The sequence below is a fragment of the Stegostoma tigrinum genome, chromosome 2, assembly GCF_030684315.1.
Source record: "Stegostoma tigrinum isolate sSteTig4 chromosome 2, sSteTig4.hap1, whole genome shotgun sequence".
Taxonomy (NCBI): domain Eukaryota; kingdom Metazoa; phylum Chordata; class Chondrichthyes; order Orectolobiformes; family Stegostomatidae; genus Stegostoma; species Stegostoma tigrinum.
In genome coordinates this window covers 153177464-153196196 of record NC_081355.1, presented here as the reverse complement: position 1 = coordinate 153196196, position 18733 = coordinate 153177464, and the positions used below count along the sequence as shown (strand labels likewise).

The 18733-nt window shown below is 44.2% G+C and overlaps 1 protein-coding gene across 6 annotated transcripts in view; it reads left to right on the top strand.

The window, feature by feature from the left end:
* Nucleotides 1-18733, top strand: part of dlec1 (DLEC1 cilia and flagella associated protein) — a 181819-nt gene that overhangs the window by 106739 nt on the left and 56347 nt on the right. For all 6 annotated transcript variants that reach the window (XM_059640337.1, XM_059640341.1, XM_059640334.1 and 3 more), the window contains 4 exons: nucleotides 2214-2388; nucleotides 6781-6874; nucleotides 11937-12067; nucleotides 17849-18007. In XM_059640337.1, coding sequence (XP_059496320.1) covers nucleotides 2214-2388; nucleotides 6781-6874; nucleotides 11937-12067; nucleotides 17849-18007 — 559 coding nt within the window. The remainder of the gene's footprint in view (nucleotides 1-2213; nucleotides 2389-6780; nucleotides 6875-11936; nucleotides 12068-17848; nucleotides 18008-18733) is intronic.

Below are 18733 nucleotides of genomic sequence, written 5' to 3'. Positions count from 1 at the left end.
GGGTGCTGCTTTCCTCCCCCCTCGAGACCTTTAACTTCTGCTTCGGGTGGGCCCTCTCCGAATCCTCCTCGTCAGAGGAGCTCTTATAGCCCCCCTGTAGCTGTCTCTTCCCTCCTGATTGTTGCGGTTCCTGGGCCCGTCGACGCACCTTCCTCCTCGCTTTCCGGACTGTAGTCCACTCCCCTGGGTCGCCTGTCGCCGCCTCCATTGGCTCCGGGTTGTCGGGGGGGATCGGAGCCTGCAGGGGTGCTTTGCTGGCCTCGGGCCCATCCTGCAGGGCTGGGCCCTCCTGCACGGCCTGGCCCTCCTGCACATTAGTGGGGTCCTTGCTGGGCCCTGGTGCCTTCCTCTCCTCCGGGGGGGCTGGCCCCGCATTTCCCCTGCCGGCGACCTGGGCGTAGGTGGTACCCCGCCGCGGGCATGCCCTATAGAAGTGGCCCGCTTCCCCGCAAAGGTTGCAGCTTCTCTCTCGTGGGCAATCCTTTGCAAGGTGTCCCTCCTCCCTGCAGATGGTGGCTTTGCAGTCGGCCGCCATGTGACCTGACCTACCACAGGCATGGCAGACTTTAGGTTGCCCTGCATAGGTCAGGTAGCCCCTGCTCCCGCCGATCGCGAAGCTGGACGGTGGGTGTGCGACATTCCCGTCTGCGCCCATCCTCAGCGTCACCTTGACCTGCCTCTTACTCGTCCAGATGCCAAAGGGGTCCACCATGTCAGTTAGGTCCCCTTCCACCTTCACATACCTTCCGAGGAAGGTCAGGACATCAACTGCTGGCACATGCGGGTTGTACATGTGTACAGTCACCATACGGCTCCTCTGCGCTGGCATCACAAACAGTGGGACAGCGGTCAATACAGAGAGGGGGCCCTCACCTCCTTTCTCCTTGAAAACCTCCAGGAAGCGCTCGCAAAGCTTGGCACTCCGGAAGGTCACATCGTAAAAACCTCCTCCGGGGAAATCCTGCAGGCAGTAAATGTCCGCAGCAGCAAACCCACAACAGTCCAACAGGACCCTCTTCACGAAGAAGGTGCGGTCCACAGGTGCACCTTCATCCATCTTCTTTACAGAAACACGGATGGTGTTCCGGACCCCCTGACCTGGGGCACGAGCACTTGCCGCAGCCATCATTGCAGGTTGGCTGCTCCCCTGAACCAGCGTTAGGCCGAAGCCAGCATTAAGATCCACTGGTCGCAAGGGTGCACAGCCAACCCGACGTCCTCCTTTCACCTCCAAGACAGCACTCTCGTCCTCTCAGTCCACAAGAGAGTGGGTCTTTATTGTGTTCGAGATGTAAGCTGGTTCACTGAGCTGTAAGGTTTATCCCCAGACATTTCGTCACCATTCCAGGTAACATCACCAGTGAGCCTCCAACGAAGCGCTGGTGTTATGTCCCGCTTTCTATTTATCTGGTTAGGTTTCCTTGGGTTGGTGATGTCATTTCCTGTGTTGATGTCATTTCCTGTTCTTTTTCTCAGGGGATGGTAGATTGGCTCCAAATCAATGTGTTTGTTGATGGAGTTCCAGTTGTAATGCCATGCTTCTAGGAATTCTCGTGCGTGTCTCTGTTTGGCTTGTCCTTGGATGGATGTGTTGTCCCAAACAAAGTGGTGTCGTTCCTCATCTGTATGTAAGGATACTAGTGATAGTGGGTCATGTCGTTTTGTGGCTAGTTGATGTTCATGTATCCTGGTTGCTAGCTTTCTGCCAGTTTGTCCAATGTAGTGTTTGTCACAGTTCTTGCAAGGTATTTTGTAGAGGACGTTCATTTTGTTTGTTGTCTGTATAAGGCCTTTTAAGTTCATTAGCCGCTGTTTTAGTGTGTTGGTGGGTTCGTGGGCTACCCTGATGCCAAGAGGTCTGAGTAGTCTGGCAGTCATTTCAGAAACGTCTTTGATGTAGGGGAGAGTGGTTATGGTTTATGAGCCCGTTTTGTCTGTTTGTTTGGGTTTATCGCTGAGGAATCAGCGGACTGTGTTCATAGGGTACCCATTGGATGAGTTAGGCTATATGGCCTTGTTTCCATGCTGTATGACTCTGTGACTTTATCTTAAGTTAACAAGGACCCATGTCCTTTGCCAACTGTGCCCTCATGCCACAAAAGGGTCAGCTCTCCTTGGAAGACGTCTGAACCTTTGAAAGATAATCCTTGTTGGATATAAAATCAAATCAAATTGTGCCAAATTAAATCCTTTTCTTCGCTCATACATTTCAGGAAAGGCAGCTTGGAAAGATCAATGAAAACAGCTTCTGCAGCAATTACTAATATCGTAGGCATGGAGCTGGAGGTTAAGGGCTACACCGAGCCATTTCAAATCTTGTTGAAGCCTTATGCCATTCTAATCCCTGGCGAGAACTACCTGGGCACAACTCTGAAAAAGTATTTTGAGGTTTGAATTTAAATGTCTTTGGATGAAGAAAAGATACAACTGCAGAGCATTGCAATGATGTTAAACATGAGTAGAAACTTGAGTAGACCGTACCTGGGTGTGTGGTACTGAGTTCTGAGCTCCACATCAGGGCACTGAAGAAAGTACATGCACAATTTTCAGGAATAATACCAGCATTACGATTGTAAGCTTATCAGGAAAGGCTGAACAGGCTTCAGGCTGCTTTCACAAGACTAAGGGCCAACCTGATAGAGGTTTCTAAAATCAAGTGATTTCAGTAGTGAGATGGAGAGAATTAGGCCAGTAGGATCAGCACGAAGATATTAATGTACCAGCCTACTCCTGAAAAGTCCTGACCTGAGCCCAAAGTTTCAGTTCATGACCAGATTTTGCCAAAAGTGGATAAATTCATGCAGCACACTCTTTTGAGCTGTGTGTACTGATGTTGAGGTACATGCAAGAAATACCAATGCCAACATAGCCTTTTGCAGAGATCAAATATCTGGTTGGGAACAAAGGAAAGTTAGTCTGACTGTCAAACTGGAGATCTACAGAGCTGATAGTTGAGATAAAAACATTTAAGGAGAAGGGTATTTAATGGAAAGCTTGATAAGTACACCAGGAAGGAAATAGTTGAAGATTATGCTGATAAGTTCAGATGAATATAGGAGGAGCATGTATAAAAACACACATAGACCTGTTGTCCCAAATAGCTTGTTAATGATTTGTTTTATTGATTTATTGTAGTCACATGTACCTATATACAGTGAAAAGCTTTGTTTTGCGAGCAGTACAGGCAGATCATAGCAAATAAGGACTTACAGACCCTTCTGAGGAAGGGCCATCACCTGAAACATTAACTCTGATTTTTATTTCACAGGTGCTGCCAGATCTGCTGAGCATTTCCAGCAACTTCTGTTTTTGTTCCATGCCATAACATTGGCTGGCTGAGAGCTTGTTGAAAAGGTATTCGAAGCAGCAGGAAGAGAGTGGTGAAGAGGCAGGGTTGCTAACTTTGGAGAGATTCTTTGAGTGTTTGGGGAGCCTCCCAGCAGGGGCAGGGGTGGAAATTACAGGCCCTACTGCTGCTTGCCCATGTCCCTGGGTCCACCCTGGTCCTGACCTGAGCATTGTGAATACCCTAGAGTCCTGGGGTCGGTTTTGAACTCTGATGTACCCCATTTTCCCAGGTGGTCTGATAGCAAGTTTGCTGATGACACTAAGATTGGTGGAGTAGCTGATAGTGAAGGGGACTGTCAGAAATTACAGCAGAATATAGATAGACTGGAGAGTTGGGCAGATAAATAGCAGATGGAGTTCAATCCGGGCAAATGCGAGGTGATGCATTTTGGAAGATCAAATTCAAGGGCGAACGATACAGTAAATGGAAAAGTCCTAGGGAAAATTGATGAACAGAGAGATCTGGGTGTTCAGGTCCATTGTTCCCTGAAGGTGACAATGCAGGTCAATAGGGTGGTCAAGAAGGCATATGGCATGCTTTCCTTCATTGGGCGGGGTATTGAGTACAAGAGTTGGCTGGTCATGTTGCAGTTGTATAGGACTTTGGTTCGGCCACATTTGGAGTACTGTGTACAGTTCTGGTCGCCACAATACCAAAAGGATGTGGATGCTTTGGAGAGGGTGCAGAGGAGGTTCACCAGGATGTTGGCTGGTATGGAGGGTGCTAGCTATGAAGAGAGGTTGAATAGATTAGGATTATTTTCATTAGAAAGACGGAGATTGAGGGGGGACCTGATTGAGGTCTACAAAATCATGAGGGGTATAGACAGGGTGGATAGCAAAAAACTTTTTCCCATAGTGGGGGACTCAATTACTAGGGGTCATGAGTTCAAAGTGAGAGGAGGAAAGTTTCAGGGAGATATGCATGGAAAATTCTTTACACAGAGGGTGGTGGGTGCCTGGAACGCGTTGCCAGTGGAGGTGGTAGACGCAGACACGTTAGCGTCTTTTAAGATATATTTGGACAGGTACATGGATGGGCAGGGAGCAAATGGACACAGACCGTTAGAAAATAGATGACTGATTAGACAGAGGATCTTGATCGGCGCAGGCTTGGAGGGCCGAAGGGCCTGTTCCTGTGCAGTCGGTTTCTTTGTTTCTTTGAATAATGCCCAGGGCCTCTTCCTTTCTATCAGCCTGGTCTCTGAATCTCACATCCACCATGTTCTTCCTATGTCGATCCAATACAATACCCCCAGCTTACTTTGATCCTGGAGCCACGGCTGCCTTGCTAGTGAGCCTGCCTGCAGTCCCAGTAGCTCCCGGATTGCTGAAGCTAATCAATTTGCGGTTTCAATTGAGAGGACGGAAGTCCCACTCTGCCCTCATTAACACCACCCAAGTCACTTCTGCGGGGCAGGCTTACTTCTCAGTCCAACCAACCTCCTAGTGGCGGTATGTGAGTGAGCAGTTTGCTCCCTGCATCAAGCGGCCTAAGCCGTGTGGAAAGCATCCACCCTGTCCCTGCCTGTCATAGCCCTGACATGTAAAAGCCTCCCAGGGTTGGTCATTGCTAGCCCTCCAACTTCAGCTTACAGCTTCTCTATGGTACCAGAAGAAATGGCACTCAGCATTTATTGGATAGGCTCGGTTTATTTTCTTTGGAACAAAGGCGACTGAGAGCAGTTTTAATTGAGATGTACAAAATTATGAGGGGCCAAGACATAACTTTTTATTTGCTCTTGAGATGTGACTGCTATTGGCAAATCCAGGATTTGTTGCCCATCCATAACTGACCTTGTGAAGGTGGTAGCGAGTTGCCTTCTTGAACTGCTGTAATCCAGTCAGTGTAGGTGCACCTACAATGCTTTCTTTCTCTGTCGTGGCTTGAGACAACTGATAGACCCATAAAAAGTCAACCACATTGCTTTGGATCAGGAATTGCATGTAAGCCAGACCACATTAAGGATCACAGATTTCCCTTCCTAAAGGGTATTAGTGAACCAGCTGGGTATTTATCCAACAATCCAGTAATTTCTTGGTCATTAGTATTGTAATTCTAGAGGAAAGGATTAATACTCAAATATATAAATAGTCAGTTTCTATCAGTAATGATGTAAGCGATCACCCTACAGCAAACTCCAAAGAGATGATTCTGTATACTCCAAACTGAAATTAATTGTGTGAATATTTTGTAATGTGTTAAATAAAAGGAAATTTTACCAATAGCTTAGACTTTAGCTCCTAATGACGATGCAGACTCTTCTAAAAATGACGACCATTATAACATGGAGACTATCAAGTGGATAGGGTGATAAAGAAGGTATATGGTGTGCTTACGTTCATTGTTCAGGGATTTGAGTACAAGAGTCAAAACGTCACGTTGTAGCTTTACAAGACTTTGGTTAGGCCACACTTAAATACACTTACATTTAATTCTGGTTGCCACATTGCAGGAAGGATGTGAAGGCTTTGGAGAGGGTTCAGAAGAGGTTTGCCAGATTGCTGCCTGGATTAGAGGGTATGAGCTATAAGGAAAGGCTAGAAAAACACGGGTTGTTTTCTCTTGAGCTGCAGAGGCTGAGGGGAGACTTGATAGAAGCCTATAAAATGAAGAGATGCATAGATAGGGTTGCCGGTCAGAATCTTCTCCCCGAATTGAAATGTCTAATACCAGGGGGCATGCATTTAAGGTGAGAGGGGGAAAGTTCAAAGGAGACTTGAGGAGCAAGTTTCTTACAAATGGAGGTCTAGATATGTGGAACACACTGCCAGGGCTGGTGGAGGAGGCAGGTACGATAAGGACATCTGAGGGGCTTTTAGATAATCACATGAATTTGCAAAAAATGGAGGGATATGGACCAAGGGCAGGCAAAACGGATTAGTTTCATTTGTCTTCACGTTCGGTACAACATCGTGGCCTGAAGGGCCCGTTCCTGTGCTGTGCTGTTCTAATGTTCTGCTGCCATTTTATTCCAGATTTGTTAATAAATTGAATTTGTTCAATCGTAGCGGCTGCAGTGGGATTTACATCATATCTTCAGAGTGAATAGGAAGAATTAATTTTCCTCAGCAGACGGTTCAAAGACATAGGCATTAATTTAAATGATTGTTGGAGTGAACCTGAGAAGAATTTCTTTCACCTAAAGGGTGGTGGGGATCTGGAACCTATTTTTTGAAAGTGTGGTAGAGACAGAAACCATCATGGTATTGGGCAGGTTCTTGGACATCCACGTGAGGTACTGGAACCTGTAGACCAAGAGCTGCCTCCATTCCACATAATGTTCAAAATGTTAATCCTAATCTAAATATCCTACCAATTTAACCAGAAAGTGCTTCAAATGTAAAACATGAGGGTCTTGAAACAAGTGAAACATACTAGGTTACTCTCAATAAATGCATTCAGCTTCTTGTGTGCTGTGTTTACTGCAGATGTGGAATAACAGCAAATCCACCATCTACTTCGAATGGGAGAGCGTGCATGATTCTCACATCCTGGAGGTGCTGCCACCTTGTGGAGCAATAGGTAATGCCATGATAGTGCTGACCACTCTCTCTGCCATTGATCTCTGTGCCTATAAATTATGTGTCTGTGTGGTTCTCTGTGACTTCACCTGGTGAAAGGGCTATGTTCCAAAAGCTTGTAATTTCAAATAAACCTGTTGGACTCTAAGCTGGTGGCCGTGTGAATTTTGACCTTGTCCATTCCAGTCCAAAACTGACACCTGATGATGATAATAATAATATTGAGGCTGGGATACTTAAATACTTTGGGATAGTTTGTATAGACTAGGTCTAAATTCCCTGGAATATAGAAATTTATGAGGTAATCTAACTAAAGTGTTTAAGATGATTAAATAAGTTTATAGGATGGATAGATAGACACTATTTGTTTCTTTTGGTACAGAGTCCCAAGTAAGAAGTGCTCAGGGGCATGTGAGAAATTACTTCTTTACATAAAAGATAGTTGAATTTTCTCCTACAGGACATTCCTGAGGTTGAGATCCAACTGAAATTATAAAAGAAAACAATATTGGTGAATTTAAAAAGAAACAAAATTACTAAAGAACTGTGAATGCTGGAAATCAGAAATTGCTGGGAAAGCTCAATAGGCCCGGCAGCATGGTAGTGCAGTGGTTAGCACTGCTGCCTCACAGTGCTAGTGACCTAGGTTCAATTCTACCCTTAGCAACTGTCTATGTGGAGTTTGTACGTTCTCCCCGTATGTGCATGGGTTTCCCCTGGGTGCTCGGTTTTCCTCCCACAGTCCAAATGTGTGCAGGTTAGGTGGACTGGCCAAGCTAAACTGCCCATAGTGCACAGGGATGCTTAGGTTGGGTGGATTAGCCATGGGAAATGTAGAGTTACAGAGATGGTGTGGGTCTGGGTGGGAAGCCTTTCAAAGAGTCAGTGTGGACTAAATGGGCGCAATGGCTTGCCTCCACACTATAAGGATTCTCTGATCCATGGAGAGAAAGCAGAGTTAATGTTTTGGGTCCAGTGTCCCTTCTTCAGACCCCTCAGATAGAGAAGGGAATTCTCTCTGATATGAGTACTGTAAAGGGATGCTTTTGGAATTAGTGGGATTATGGTTTTATCATATCAGGCTAGAGAGAGGAAAGAGATGCTCAAAATGGGAGAGCGGGTTGTATGTGGGAGGTGAGGGCCTGTCTTTGGCAATAAGGAGCTGAAAAGTTGGAAAATGAGCTACAAAATAGGTAGAGATTCTAGAGGCAGGGACGAGGCCAGCAAAGGCTAGAGATGGTCTGATTTGATTTGATTTTATGTAATATTGCCACGTATACTGAGATGCAGTTTAAAATATTGTTTTGCGTCCTAACAAGTACTTGAAGATAATAGAACAGAATGCAGAATATAGCAGAAGGCACAGAGAAAGATCAATTCTAATACATGAGAGGTCCATTCATAGCAGGGGAAAAGCTGTTCTTAAATCTGTTGTTATGTGCCTGCAAACATTTGTATCTTCTGTCCAATGGAAGTGGATGGAAGAGAGTATAACTGGTTTGGGAGGGGCCTTTGATTATGTTGGCTGGTTTGCCAAGGCAGCAGGAAGTCTGAAAAGGGAAGGAAACTATTTTCAACTTGTCAACAGAGGAATATTCACCTAACCACAGACGGACCGTGACAAACCTTCCTCTTTCTGCCTTTCCATTTACTTTAACAAATGGGATGTAAGTGATCTGGAACAAGTGACTTATCCATTCTAAGCATATCAAGCATTTCCAGAATGACGACCTCTCAATTTTCACCCCATTCATTGGTTTTGCTATCTATGCTTTCAACCGATATTTCTTGGATTTCTCTTCCTCAAATTTAATTTGATTTTTAAAAATCCTTTCATGGTGCAAGCAATTTTTTAAAAAAACTTAAACTGGCTGCTTCATTGACAATGCCTGGGTATAAAGAGATGCAGCATTTTAATTATCTGAAAAGAAAAAAAATCAATGCTATAGGTAGGAAGTGTAAAGTGGGGTTAACTGAATAACTCTTACACAGAACTGGCACAGTCAAAAACGACTGACTGGCTTCCTTTTGTATTGTTACTATCAATGATTCTATAATATGTTCAAGTTACTTATATACTTTATCCTAAAATAATGTTATTTTCTGTAAGAAGTCTAATTTGCTTGTGGATGAATCAATATAGCCACGTTGGCTGATTCAGAATGGATTTGAGATTAAGCATGCAGCCTTTCTCATGTATTTTGTGTTGAATCAATAACTGCTTTATGGAGTATTAATACTGCTGTGCATCTACTTTAAGTGAAAGGAGGGTGCTTTATTTTAAGTGAAAGCAGGGCAAAACTAAGGAAGAGAATTTATCTATTAATATGAAATGGATGACATCATTTCTGACCTCAGCGCAGATACACAGCAGAAATTAACCAAGGCTGCTTAGACAGCATGTTTCAAACCCAACATGACTCCCATTTGGAAGGACAAGGGCAGCAGGTGCAAGTTTCCCTCAAAGTCGCTTACTGTCCTCACTTGAAAATATATTGCTGCTTCTTCAGTGTTGCTGCGTCAAAATCCTAAAACTCTCTCCCTAACCATTCTCAGGGTGTACCTACATCAAACAGACTGCAGCAGTTCAAGGAGGCGACTCTAGGGCAGCTATAGATTAGTCAATAAATGCTGGCTCAGTGGTGAAGCTTAGATCTTTTGTTCATTTGAAGTGAATCCTCAGAACTGCCAGTTTTGAGGAATCGCAGTTCTGAGGAAGGGTCATTAGACCCGAAATGTTAATTCCGTTTTTACCTTCACAGATGCTGCCAGACCTACTGAGCTTTTCCAGCAACTTTATTTTTGTTCAAGACTTCCCAGGGCAGCTTCTGGTCCATTCCTCCGCTAAGGTCAATGGAGGTCCTCCCAAACTTGGAACATTTCCCCCAGCTGGGGAGCCACCTCTCATCTGAGGCTGAAATTGAGGCAGTGATCTGACATCACATCCAATTTACGAGAACTGCCTTTAGACACCTAAGGTTGAGATCTTTGAAAACCGTGCCATCCGTGCTGATTCCAAGACACCCTGACGAATTTGAATTTCAATGATTTATTGTCACTTGTATTTTACAGTGAATAATGCAATAAATTACAGTGAAAGTCTTCAACTGTCACCGTAATTTGGTGCCATTTTGAATAGTTTAACAATAAAAAGATATAACTGAAAGTGTGTTCATCTTCATTCTGCCATCTCCACCATGAGTCCTGAGCTCTGAGCCAGCTGAAAAATGACATCTGTGCTGACACCCCTCCTCCACAGCCTTCACTGCACCCATCACCATCAGTCTCACCACTCTTCAAGCGCCATCTCTTCGCTGCTGGGTCCAACTTGCTGACGCCACTGCCAATGCCAGGCCCCGTGCTAAACCCACTCTGGCCCTGCAACTGGGAGTTCCTGACTCCGCTGCCACTGCTGCCTCACTGATAACCAGGAGTGCCCACTCCAGGCCTACCATGACCCGGAGTCCCTGGCTCCACTGCCAGGCTAAGCCAAGAGTCCTGCTCCGGCCACCATCATCTATGATTTCACCTTCTCTGCGGCCACCAATTGGAAGAAGATGAAGAGAAAGAAAAAGAAAGAAGACGAAAAAGAGTAAGGAGAGAAGAACAGAGGAAGCGGTTGGTCTGGAGCAGTCAGGCTGAGGAGCCATATATCGTGTATAAGGCAGTCATTCTTCTAACCCTTTTAGGTGGCTTCAAAACCTGAACTACATATAGATACTACCTCAAGATCCCAAGATCCCTGAGAAGTACTATTGAAACTGTTTGAGATGAATTCTGAGAGTTAGCTGGGAGGAATCGTTTACTAACATTGGTGTCCTTGAATGAATCAATAGACCAGCATCGAGACCATTATCCAAAACTACTTTCTAGCTTTATTTGCAAGCAATATGCCCAACTATTCTTGGTAGATATTTCAGAAAAAAAGACCACATAAATTGCTGTCCTTTACTGTTGTCAAAATGGTTGTGCGATTATGTGGTATAAGCTGAGTGATTTATGTATACTTTCGTATCGTTTATTTTGAGTTTGAATTTTTTAAAATTTTTGATCTAGTAGTATATGGGTTTTCTGTGTGTTCGAAGAGATTCAATCATTTTAATCATTTGTGAATTTTAGCAATTTCTTTTAAAACTGTGTGCAAGACAGTCTTCCTGGAGTGTAATGGAATTTTGTTTACATTGCAAACATTTTTTGAGTGAACAGCATAAACCTATGTGCATTAACATTTCAGTTTAAAAGAAAAGGGTTTTCTTATCATTAAAGTCCATAGCTTGGAAGGGATGTTCTTGTTTCAGTTTGGGCAGTTCTGTAGCAGTCTTGGTTCAGTTGGATGTGCAAGACAGTTATTCCTGAGAAAAGGATAAGACAAGTAAAACATAATTATCTCTGTTCAAGCATTCAATAAAGGTTCCAGACTGGAAGTGTTTACTTAAAATTGTGAAGGGACCACTTGAAGTTGAGAAAGTTCAAGCATAGTTGTAGTCTGAAGGATGCATGAAGAAGTTGTCAGATTCTCAAGTCTGAGAGTTGAAGCATCCATGAAATTAAATCATTTAGGGATGATATGGAAGGGACTTCTCTCTGACATGAAAAGGGATACCTTTAAAATTTAACGGGATTATAGTATTATCATAAGTTTACAAATCTTAAAATGTACATTGTATGTAAATTGTTGGATCGATTCTATTTTCATGTTTTTTGTTTATAAACTTGTTTTATTGTTAAAACCAAATCTGCAGCATTTTATCCTCATATATCTCTGAGAGATCCTTGTTAAAACCAGATATATGAAATATGACCTATCAAGCCAGACTTTTCTCTGAGATCTCACTTGTCCAGTGATGATATCAGCTGGGATTGTGGCAATTATAACAGTGGCCACACTTAATCATTGGCTGAAAAATGCTTAGGGACATGGTGCGGTTGAGAAAAACGTTGCATAAAGGCAAGTTATTTCTGTTAACATCTTGGTGATTTGGCTATTTAATTATCAACAAGCTCTACGCTACCAGTTTTGTTAAAATGAAATGTCTGATGAGAGCTATCTGCACTCTTTATAGAGCCCAATGATTACTGTGACCTGGAACTGTTGCTTACTGGAGGCAAGATGGAGAAAATGAAATACCGTCTGCAGTGTCACATCAGATATCATGAAGAGCCAGTGGTTCTTTATGTCGAGGCAGCTTTTATGGTCAGTAAGCTACAATATTACAAAGTAGAAGCATGAATTCTCCAAAATGTCCTATAAGTTAATATTCTGTCTGCTGGATAGCATAATGACAACAAAAACTGATAGTTGTATAGCACTTTTAATGTAATGAAACCTCGAGGAACTTCTGAAAGAGAACAGTTCTCCTCATCTCTGTCTTAAACAGATGACCCTTTATTTTCAAATTCTGACCTTTTGTTCCAGATTCTACCTCAAGAGGAGACATCCTGTCTGCATCAACCTTGTCAAGCTCCCTCAGGATCTTATAAAAAAAAACGAAGAACTGCAGAGATAATGGGAACTGCAGATGCTGGAGAATCCAAGATAATAAAGTGTGAAGCTGGATGAACACAGCAGGCCAAGCAGCATCTTAGGAGCACAAAAGCTGATGTTTTGGGCCTAGACCCTTCATCAGAGAGGGTCTCTGATGAAGGGTCTAGGCCCGAAACAGCAGCTTTTGTGATCCTAAGATGCCGCTTGGCCTGCTGTGTTCATCCAGCTTCACACAGAACTGCAGAGTCTGGATGTGTTTTGAAGATGTATCCAGAACCCAAAACATTAACTCTGCTTTCTCTCCGTAGATGCTGCCAGACCTGCTGAGTTTTTCTAGCAATTTCTTTTTCTGCCCTTCAGGATCATATATGTTTAAATCAAGTCAACTGTTACTTTTCTAAACTTCAGAGGATACGAGTGTAGTCTGTCCAGATATTCTTCATAATCCAACCCTCCACCGAGAAAATCATTAACATAGAACATAAAACATTACAGCACAGTACAGGACCTTCAGCCCTCGATGTTGTGCCGACCTGTCATACCGATCTCAAGCCTATCTAACCTACACTATTCCATGTACGTCCATATGCTTGTCCAATGACGACTTAAATGTACCTAAAGTTGGCGAATCTACTACCGTTGCCCAGTGGTATACACCTATCCCTTTCCATCACTAAAGTAAACATAACAGAATTGTGATTGCTATCACCAAAGTGCACACCTACTTCCAAATCTAACACCTGGCCAGGCTCATTACCCAGTACCAAATCTAATGTGGCTTTGCCCCTTGTTGGCCTATCTAATACTGTGTCAGGAAGCCCTCCTGCACACTCTGGACAAAAACTGACCCATCTATAGTACTCGAACTATAGTGTTCCCAGTCAATATCTGGAAAGTTGAAGTCCCCCATGATAACTACCCTGTCTCTCTCACTCCTATCGAGAATCATCTTTGATATAGGAGCAGAATTAGGCCATTTGGCTCATAAAGTCTGCCCCATCGTTCAATCATGGCTGATACGTTTCTCAACCCCAATCTCCTGCCTTCTCTCCTTAATCTTGATCTCCAAGAACCAATCTGTTTCTGTCTTAAATATATTCAATGAATTAGCCTACACAGCCTTCTGTGGCAATGAGTTCTAATGATTCACCACCCTCTGGCTGAAGAAATTTTGCTTCATCTCAGTTTTAAGGGGTCGTTCATTAGCTTTGATGCTTTGCCTTCGGGTCCTAGTCTCTCCTACAAGTAGAAGCATCATCTTCACGCCAACTATACCCAGATCTCTCGGTATTCAGTTTTAGTCAGATACGCCCTCATCCTTTTAAACTCCATTGAGTACAGACCCAAAGTATTCAACTGTTCCTCATATGACAAGCCCTTCATCCCCAGGATCGTTCTTGTAAACCTCCTGTGGAACATCTCCAATGCCAGCATGTCGTTCCGTGGATACAGGGCCAAAACTGCTCTCAGTATTCCACACATATCTGATGAGAGCATTGTACAGCTTCAGTAGTAGTTACAGGCTATTCTGTCCAACAAGCCCACACTGCTCCTCCAAACAGCATCCCTCCCAGTCCCATTCCCCTACCCCTCCATTTCCTATGCTCATGGATCCTAGTCCTATTGAAATGAATGCTAACATTGCATTTTCCTTCCTAACTGCCAAATGAACCTGCATGTTAACCTTAAGAGTCCCTTTGCGTTTCAGGTATCTGAAACCTTGCCCTGCCTCTATTTATCTCACCAAATGGACATCACACTTCGCCACAATGTATTCCATCTGCCACTTTGTCTATTCTCCTGGCTATTCCAAGTCCTTCTGCAGTCACCCCACTTTCTCAATGTGACCTGTCCCTCCAAGTATCTTTATGTCATCTGCAAACTTATCAACAATGGCTGCAGTTCCTTCATGCAAATTGTTAATGTATAACGTGAATAGGTGTGATCCCAGCACTGACTCCTATACTAGTACTGACTGCTATCCTGAAAAGACCCTTTTATTCCCACTTTCTGCCTTCTGCCAGTCAGCCAATCCACTATTCTTGCCTGTACCTTGCCCTGTAACACCATGGGCTCTTATCCTATTTAACAGCCTCCTGTGCAGCACCTTGTCTAAGGCCTTCTGGAAATCCAAATAGATTGCTAACTTGCTTGTTACCCCCTCACAGAATTCTAACAGCGGTGTCAGCCTTGACCTCCTCTTGACAAAACCACACTGACTCAGCCCTATTTTACCATGCACTTCCAAGTAGTACGCAATTTCTTCCTTAATAATAATGGGGCAGCACAGTGGCTCCGTGGTTAGCACTGCTGCATCACAGCGCCAGGGAGCCAGGTTCGATCCCAGCCTTGGGTGACTGTCTGTGTGGAGTTTGCACATTCTCCCCGTGTCTGTGTGGGCTTCCTCTGGGTGCTCCAGTTTCCTCCCACAGTCCAAAGATGTGCAGGGTAAGTGGATTGGCTGTGCTGAATTGCCCATAGTGCCCAGGATGTTTAGGTTAAGTGGGTTAGACATGGGAAATGTAGGGGTAGGGGAATGGGTCTGGGAGGGATGCAGTTTGGAGGAGCGGTGTGGACTTGTTGGACAGAATAGCCTGTTACTACACTATAGGGATTCAATGATTCTATGAATAAACCCTAAAATCTTGCTAACAACCAAGGTCAGGCTAACCAGCCTGTAATTTCCGGTCTTCTGCCTCATTCCCTTCCTAAATGGGCATATTAGCCAATTTACAGTCCTCTGGTACTCTCCCTGACTCCAGTGATTCCTAAAAGATCACCACCAATGTTTCCACAAACTCATCAGCTATCTCCTTCAGAACTCTGGGGTGTAGTCCATCTGGTCCAGGTTATTGATCCACCTTCAGCCCTTTCAGCTCCCCCAGCATCCTCTCCTTTGTGATGGCCACTACAGTCACCTCTGCCCTGATTCTCTTGAGATATCTGCAGCTCAACCTTCCTACTTTTGTCTTAATTTCTCCTTGCAATTAATGATAACATTCTATTAAGTTTCTTAATTACTTGCCATACTTGTATGCACGCTTTTACAATTCATGAATCTCGATCTTTAGTATCCCAAAGCTCTGCAATCTCTCATTTATATAATGTGCTTCTTTTATATTCTTTATGTCGAAATGGACAATTTGATATTTTCCCCACAATATACTCCATTTGCAGTTCTTTGCCTTTGACCTAATCTTGTATCTATTGTGTTTATGTGGCATGTCCAGTTGAGTTCCTGGTCAGTGATAACCCCCAGGGTGCTGTTAGTGGGGATTCAGTGATGGTAACACCATTGAATGTCGAGGGGTGGTAGTTCAATTGTCTCTTACTGGTGATTGTCATAGTCTGGCATTTGTGTGGCACAAAAATTACTTGTCATTTGTCAGCTGAAGCCTGGATATTGTCCTGATTTTTTTTGCATTTGAACATGGATTGCTTTGGTATGTGAGGATCCTAACAGCTGTCCAGGGATGCCAGCTCCCAATCATCTCACTTTAAAATACTCATCCTTGTATCCAAACCCCTTCCATGCACTGATCCCTCTCCATCCCTGTAACCTCCTCCAGTCCCAGTTGGGGTATAAAAAGTAAGGTCTCCATAGCCCTGTCAGTCCCTAGGGTTGCTTACTCATTACGGAGTGACAGCTGGTGGTGGCTTAACCTGAAGGTCACCACACCTCAAGCGAGGGGTGAGGCTGAGAAGGAGAGTCCTTCATGGTAACCTCAGCTGGTGCTGGAATTAAACCCGTGTTGTTGGCACCAAACTACATTGCAAACCAACCATCCAGCCAGCTGAGCTTACCAGCCTCTAGTTGGGATGTGGGAATCACTGAGATAGCCCAGTCGTAATTACCCTGAGAATAGCAAAACTGTTTCTGATCGGTCAAAGCCACTGCAAGGCCTTTCTTTTTCCAACTGAGATCTCACTATCATAGAATCCCTACAGTGCTGAAGGAAGCCATTCAGCCCATCGGGTCTGGACCAACCTGTGGGCCGAAGGGCCTGCACTGTGCTGTACTTTTCTATGTTCTAACCCTTCAAAGAACAGCCAACCGAGATCCAGCACCCCACCCTGTCCCCATAACCCTGCACTTTACCATGGTTAGTACACCTGCCCTGCACATCTTTGGACTATGGGAGGACTTCAGTAAGGCATTTGATAAGGTTCCCCATGGTAGGCTCATTCAGAAGGTCAGGAGGAATGGGATACAGGGGAACTTAGCTGCTTGGATACAGAATTGGCTGGCCAGCAGAAGACAGCGAGTGGTAGTAGAAGGAAAATATTCTGCCTGGAAGTCAGTGGTGAGTGGAGTTCCACAGGGCTCTGTCCTTGGGCCTCTACTGTTTGTAATTTTTATTAATGACTTGGACGAGGGAATTGAAGGATGGGTCAGCAGGTTTGCAGACGACACAAAGGTTGGAGGTGTCGTTGACAGTGTAGAGGGCTGTTGTAGGCTGCAGCGGGACATTGACAGGATGCTGAGAGGTGGCAGATGGAGTTCAACCTTGATAAATGCGAGGTGATGCATTTTGGAAGGTCGAATTTGAAAGCTGAGTACAGGATTAAGGATAGGATTCTTGGCAGCGTGGAGGAACAGAGGGATCTTGGTGTGCAGATACATAGATCCCTTAAAATGGCCACCCAAGTGGACAGGGTTGTTAAGAAAGCATATGGTGTTTTGGCTTTCATTAACAGGGGGATTGAGTTTAAGAGTTGTGAGATCTTGTTGCAGCTCTATAAAACTTTGGTTAGACCGCACTTGGAATACTGTGTCCAGTTCTGGTCGCTGTATTATAGGAAAGATGTGGATGCTTTGGAGAGGGTTCAGAGGAGGTTTACCAGGATGCTGCCTGGACAGGAGGGCTTATCTTATGAAGAGAGGTTGACTGAGCTCGGTCTCTTTTCATTGGAGAAAAGGAGGAGGAGAGGGGACCTAATTGAGGTATACAAGATAATGAGAGGCATAGATAGAGTTGATAGCCAGAGACTATTTCCCAGGGCAGAAATGGCTAGCACGAGGGGTCATAGTTTTAAGCTGGTTGGTGGAAAGTATCGAGGGGATGTCAGAGGCAGGTTCTTTACGCAGAGTTGTGAGAGCATGGAATGCGTTGCCAGCAGCAGTTGTGGAAGCAAGGTCATTGGGGTCATTTAAGAGACTGCTGGACATGTATATGGTCACAGAAATTTGAGGGTGCATACATGAGGATCAATGGTCGGCACAACATTGTGGGCTGAAGGGCCTGTTCTGTGCTGTACTGTTCTATGTTCTATGTTCTATGTTCTATGAAACCAGAGCATTTGGAGGAAACCTATGCAGGCATGAGGAGAACATGCAAATTATCCCTAGCTCTTGAGGTAGAAAAGCTTAAAGCAATGACTGGCTGACGATAATATATGACTGAGCCATTAGATGCTGTATTATTGCCACTTTTACTACAGTATTCCACTGCTGTTTATAAACATGTGATGCTTGTGTTGCTGTTACAGGGTCCCCAGGTTTGCATTGGCCTTCCATCTCTGGATTTTTGCCTCATAAGGCTGGGAACTAGTGCCATGAGTACCATCCAGATCAAGAACACATGCCAGCTTTCAGCTTTGTGGCATCTGCAGGAGAGTCCAGAATGCCTGAAGGAGCGGAATGAAGAGGTAAGGATGGCTTTGGAATGTGATACACTTGACCTCTGAGATTTATCTCCTTCTCCCTTTCATCACAAATAATTTGCTGAAATTTAAACAAAGACAGTGTGAAGGCCATCACAAAATCTACAGGGTCATATGGACATGGAGGCGTTATAAATAGGTTGTGCCAGTGTGTGTAATCCCTTTTCCTTTAAACAGAATACAACTAAACCCAATATGTGGTAGTGTGGATAACTGCCATGCTGGTGTACCAGATGAACCAGGAAGCTCCAAGTCCCATATCTGATCTGTGTTGAATGGGCTCATCCAGCCCCCTTAGTACTGACATCGGAAACAGTTGCATACAAAAAGTATGGTGGAAACCTGAAACCCTGTCCCCATCCCGAAAAAGCTGAGGATTGTTACGTTTAACTGAAAATTTAAGAACTGAGGTTGCTGAATTTGTGTTAGTAAAGACATCAGACATATAGAGAAAAGAAAATTACTCGATATTGATGCATTGATCAGGGATGATCCAACAGAGTTTTGGAACAAGTCTGAAAGGTGGACACCTTTTCTCATTGCTGGCATACTGCAGTAAAACCAAATTTGCAGCTTTTCTGTCAGTGAGATCATTTTTCTTTTATTTATTCATAAAATCAATGAATGTCTTGGTCAGCCTTTATTGACCATCTCTAACTGCCCTGGAAAACGTGGTGCTGAGCTGCCCGCTTGAATAGTTACGCTCCATGT